The 6,167-nt window shown below is 40.8% G+C and overlaps 1 protein-coding gene across 1 annotated transcript in view; it reads right to left on the bottom strand.

The window, feature by feature from the left end:
• Positions 1–6,159, bottom strand: part of EPHA6 (EPH receptor A6) — a 948,424-nt gene extending 942,265 nt beyond the window's left edge. The window contains exon 1 of the mRNA XM_019528673.1: positions 5,890–6,159. Within this exon, the coding sequence (XP_019384218.1) occupies positions 5,890–6,052 (163 nt within the window). The 5' untranslated portion in view covers positions 6,053–6,159. The remainder of the gene's footprint in view (positions 1–5,889) is intronic.
• Positions 6,160–6,167: the final 8 nt, after the last annotated feature.

The raw sequence follows: 6,167 nt of genomic DNA, 5'->3' as shown, positions 1-6,167 counted from the left end.
ATTTATATTTATATAAATATACATATATTGGGGGTGCGTGCTCAAAAATTTTTTACTGATAGGGGTGCGCGATCAAAAAAGTTTGGAGACCACTGGTCTAGAATATGTAGCTGGAGACCCATTCCACACTCTAAATGGAATTATGTACCACCTCAAGACTTCCTTTGGATGTTAACAAACTCTGCTTTTATCGAAACCCAATCATAAAGCATATAGGAAAATTGGCATTTTGGCTTAAACCCTGTTTTCATCCGATCAATGCTTCTCTCTGATAACAGTCAGAACCAAATCCTTCAGAGACATGAGAAAGAATGGCACAGTGAACAGATGCGGGTTATCTGCCTCCAATATTATTTTCATCCCGATCTCTGGTAGTTAGATTGTCTTCAGTCCTGAAGCAAGAAAGATTTTCATCTCTATACTGGCTGAAATGAAAACCACTGTTCACTTCAGATAAATCATAAGAGGTAGAAAGCAATCTAGTTCACCCACTACTAATGCAAAATTATTTCCTGCAGTTTATTCTCTAGTATTTGCCTTCTTTTTTAAACAAGCAGGCTACATTTAAAAAATGCCCTTAGCATTTGCCTCCTGTATTTTCTTAGGTGAATACCTCTGGATCAGTGGAAATATTTTCACATTCCATTTTGGTTTGCTTTTGGGAAGTGGTATGTTTTTACATCTTAACACTCAGTAGTGTAGCTGAGGGGGGATGACTGGGGCAGCAGGGCTGGAGAGATGCAAAAACAGCTGCCACTAAATCTGGCTGTGCTGCCACTGCTAGGTGCCCTGTTAAACCTCAACTTTCCACTATACGTGATTGGATTGAGTCCTACATATTATTTTTTAATCTTTCCTCATTGGCTTTTCCATATTACCCATTCAATCATTTTTGATAGTCTTCTCCAGATTCTTTGTCTGCCCATCCCACACCCCAAGCTGTACAGTACTTAGAAATTAAAGGACTGCATGCACTGTCTCATTTCGTAGCAGTGAAAGAGTTACATTAGCATTTTGGGTTAACATATTATGAATCATCCTCAAATCTGTTCGTTTTACATATTTATGTAGTCCTAATCTCAGTTGTTGGATACATGAAGTTTCACACGTATCTGCTACTGAAAGGATTCCAAAACTGTCATTAGCACTCAAGATTATATGGATCTAGGACAGGCAGGAAGAGTTTAGTCCTATAAAAAAAATCCTGATAGCTTGAGGCAGAAATAATTTCATGATTCATTCTATACTCTTCTCCCACACCAGAGCACTGACATTTTTTTGTTTTCTCTCATTTTTCCATAGCAACTATAACAGTCACAGAAAATATTAGATGGACGGTCCTTATTAATACATTTTCCTGCCTACAAAATAAGTATGAGATTGACACAACCCCCCTTACACTTCAAATCCTGACCTAGGTTGCCATCCTCTAGTCTTTATAGCCATTATATCTTGTCTTTATTATTCCTAATAGTCTCTGCAGGAGCAATTCTGAGGGTGTTATATTTTAAATGAATGGTTATCTACTCAGACTGGGACAAAAACATACACTTGTCAACTTGGAGATGACTGCTCATCTGGTTTAGATTTTAAGCAGCAGAACCACCAGGCTGTATTTCCCATGCTCTGAGCCATTCAGCTCACATAGTGTTCAATTTGAAGGAAGTCTCCGCATTAGAATTTGACACTGATATCGCACACTTTAAGTATAAGGAAAATGCATACAATTTCCTTTTTAAAATAGCATGAAACGGACCATGCTTACACATCTCACAAGCTACCAAAATGCATTGATACATATTTGAAGATGTATGAGTTGCTCTTGCAGTTCACAGACATACATGCAACATGCTATAAAACTCTGCAAAAGTCTCCTTTTAGAAATCTAACCTTCCAGTGACAGAAAACAGTAAATACAACTTAACAGGTTTGCAGTGCAGGGCTTGGATATTGTCCATTTCCAACATGATTTATTTATTTTTTAAGAGTGGTGGTTGGAAAAAGGGAGTTATCACATTTATTTTACAACATACTGCCTGTGACCCACAATTTATAGTCATAAATGGCTTATGGCTAGGATTTTCCCCTGTACTTTTAGCTTGGAGAATGATTAGAAAATCTGCTCGAAGTTTGGCAGCCAAATCACCAAGCAGCAACAAAGGCCAAAATCTACTGCCATCTATGTAGCTAGTATAGGGTGGATACTGCAGTTGATCAATGTGAATTTGGGAAAAGCAACCCACCACCGTTTGAAATAATGAGATCTATGATGTTTCCTGTGGATTTTGGATGTGTTGCTTACACAGAGATGTTGACAATTGCCTCGTATAAAGACCCTTTTCCTAGGAGAAACAAGCCCTAAGTATGACCACAAATTCTTTTTGAATTTGTTTTTCCACTAAGAGGAATGAGTAAGTTTACTTCTCAGTCAATACTATTATTTTAGTTATATCTGAAGCCAGGCAGACAAGACACCATGCATTGATTTAATGAGTCAAAGATAAGAGAAGCAAGAATACATATTTAAAAAATTAAATTTCTTTTAGTTTTGAATTAAATTACATTTTCGTTTGTGTTCCCAGTTTAATAAAAAAAAAATTCTGAATTTATAAATTCACCTGGCCTTTGTAAAGACTGGATTACATTATCAGCATGTTTTTTTCAGAGAATTAACTACAGATACAACAATATAAGCAGCTGTTGTTCTTTTTTTTTTCTCCTGTGGGAGTGTAAATCTTCTTTTTTGCACTAACTTTCTTTTGAAATTATTCTGCTTTTTTATATCTACTGGCCTACACACTATTGACTTCTTTTAATATATATTCACAAAAGGAGAACAGTAAAACAAAGTTGAAAATTCAATTATACCTATTAGATTAAGAGCTAAAGCCATAAATATTTTTATCCAAATTCATTTCCAAATTAGGAAATGTTGCTCTCTGAAAACTTAATATTGAAACAATTTGTTTTCAGTGTACCATATCAGATTTTGACAACTTTTTACAGACTTCATGTTTGGTATCTCTGAACTCCTCATTGGACCACAATATATAACTTCCCTATGTTATTCAGATTCTTATTTAGTTCACTGCACATGGAAGAAAAATAATTCCCCATTTTTTGAATAGTGAAGGTCTTCATAACTTTTTTGCTAATGTTTTATCATAGTGTTTTTCATGCCTTAGATTGCACATCTATGGTAACAAGGCCATTTCAAATGCATGATTAATATCAGACTAAGTTTTTAATGTTTGGCTTCCACAATGTGCAATTAATGCTCTAGAATGCTGTCTCAGTACTGAAAGTTTTGACAAGTGTGGGAGACTTAATACTACATGAAGTAAATATATCCTGAAATTGCTCATGCATTATTAGCAAGATGTATTATCATTATCCCCCTTAAAATACCTGTTGAAGGCATATTAAAAGCTTTCAAAGTTGACTTTTTAAAATTACAACTCATGTGACATCATCTTTTGTGTTAATTTATTTTGATTAGCATATTTTTCCAATATTTTTTGAAATTGTAAGGATGGCTTCACTTAAACATTTTTATCTTAGCACCATATACATCAGTTTGGGAGTATAAGATACAAATTTAACATGAATTATTTACTAAAAATTCTTTTTCCTTAATCTAAATGACTTTACAGTTTTCAGATAGGCTAAATCAGTATCTTATTAACATTATTCCTGTGTCTTGATAGGCCTTGTTGCAATACAGAGGACATTAGCATGCACTGCTAATAAGGGGGAACTGAAAGCTAGGCTGTTGTGCTGCCCTTGGAGACTTGTGCTGTAAGTTGTGAGGACAATATCTATAAAATGGTTTTGATAAGGCTACAAATAATAGTCATATTTTGTATTATAGTTGAGTTCAAGGGAAAATGCTATTTCAGAAAAATAAGTAGGTAGAAACATCTTCAATTACTATTCTCCGCCCAATTCCAAGTGTCATTTTTTCCAGTTTTATCATCATGTTTTTCTTTTTTAAAAATGGAATTCTCTCCTATTAATTGAGATAAAGCCCCCTATGATAACTTCTGAAATATAACTGGACAAGGGAAACAGGAAACTGACTGTATACGGGATACTGTCAAGAGCATAATGTAAACAAAAGTAATCTGTCCTTTAAACATTTCTTTCTACTACAGCCATTTTAGGATCCTATGTTAGTAATGATAAAGGGGATTTCAGACAAGGTAATTTATAGGATGTCCCTTTAACACTGTCTTTCAGAACTCATATTTTTCTAAACCCACCCCACACTGAGACCAGGTCTTATGCAAGTGGAGTTCTGCCAACAAATCCAAAGCAGCAAGGACATTCCCAGGTAAAGATTAAATGCACCACACACATCCTCCACTACTTTACAGAGAAAGGTCCATTGAGGGAACCAGTTAAGAAAATTTTCTGTGCTCCTCAGATGACATACATTGCACCATTAATGGTGATTATTCTTAGTAAAACTTCCTAGCAAAACTTGAATGCATTTTGAATATAACATGTTAAGGTTTTTAAGACTTTTTAGAGTATAGGTATTACTGTATTGCCTTTATTTTTTTTTACTGTATTGCTAAGAGTCTCTGTGGTTACAAATACAGCTTAAGATAAGAGTGCCGTAAGCAAAACACGACCATTGCTTGTCAATGTTTAATCACAGGTGCAATCAGAAAAAGGGCTTCGTATTAGGACTTAGAGCTTTTGGCATTAAAGAGGGCAGTAATTTTGAGTTAAGTGCCGGGAGCCAGCAATCTTCTGTTTGGGATTTTCTTTAAGTGCAACCATATTACACCTTAACCTTCTGTTGCTGTCGTGTCAACTCTGAGCTAGAGCAAGTTCTGCCTGCATCTGCAAACAGACACGAAGCGAGGAGCCAGCCACAATCTTAGCTACAGCAGTCCTAACAGATCCTTTCCTCCACCACATGCTCCTTGTTGGTCCTATTACATAAGACAAAAACCCCTCTATAGCCTCGTCCTTCTTTTACCCCTATTACAGGGTACAGTCACTTACTCTTGGCACATTTAGGACCTGAGCCTTCACCCTGAGAAATCCATGGGGCCCCAGTCTAGCAGGCACATTCCCCTTTGCTCTGCCTATTTAGGACCTAATCCTTCACTCTTGGAAATCCATGAACTCCCTTCCAGGAGGCACATTTTGTCTGCTCTCTGCCTGTTGAGGACCTGCGCCTTCGCCCTTGAAAATCCAGCCATGTGCTCCATTCCGGAGGGATCATTTGCCTCTGCTCTGCCTATGAAGGGACCTGCGCCTTCCCCCAAGGAAATCCGGGCCAGATGCACAATCCATCCCTTGCTGCATGGATGTCTGTAAAGCCCAGAGGTCTGGCATGAGAGTCCCTCTCTCCAGGCCCCCGCAAAACGAGGTTTTAAAGGGGGGGGGGACTTGCCACCAGCTACCTACCAAATGAAGGGAAAGACGGAGGCATTCCCTTTCCTCTCATGTTAACCGAAATGCCCCCCCGCCCCCCGCTTAAGATTGTCCCTGGCAGAGGAGTCGCCGGAGGTTCTTCCTCAAAGAGGGGCAGCTATTTGGGACTTCTCCACTGAAAGGGGGGTCCTTTGCCACTAAAAGGCGAGGAAATCCTCTGCATTGAAAGGGGGGACCCTTCCCTCCTGAAAGCGGGGAGCCAGCCTGCAGGTGCCCGGCAAAGCCAGAGCAAGCGCCGGGCGCTGAAGTTTCCTGGAGGCTTGGAAGCGCCTCCACACGCCGGCAGCGGCAGCGGCAGCAGCAGCAGCCCGCAGTCCCTTCCCCTTGCCCAGGCCGACCGCCGGCCACTTCGGAGAGCAGGAAAGTTGGTGGGAGCCCCCCCCCCAACACCCACATCCATCCATCCCCGCCAGCGGATCCAGGCCAGCCTCCCCCTACCTTGGTTGCCAGCGCCGTGGCTGCAGGCGGCGGGGCGGGCTGCGAGGAGCGGGAAGAAGAGGCCAAATTTCCAGAGCAATCCCCGGGCTGGGCAGCACCCCATGGCGGGCGGCAAAGCGGCGTCCTCCTGCAGGGGCCGGGCTGCCAGGTGCTGCAGAGGCATCCGCCGCCCGCCGGGGCCCCCTCGCTTCAGCCCCCGCGGAGCATCCTCCGGCCCGGCGGGCTGCCCCTGCCCGCGCCCATGCCAGTGCCGCCAAACTTGGTCCCCGCCGCGCGCC

This window comes from Crocodylus porosus, unplaced genomic scaffold, assembly GCF_001723895.1.
Source record: "Crocodylus porosus isolate Cpor-Errol unplaced genomic scaffold, CroPor_comp1, whole genome shotgun sequence".
In the NCBI taxonomy this organism is placed as follows: Eukaryota; Metazoa; Chordata; order Crocodylia; family Crocodylidae; genus Crocodylus; species Crocodylus porosus.
This window is presented reverse-complemented; position numbering and strand designations above follow the sequence as displayed.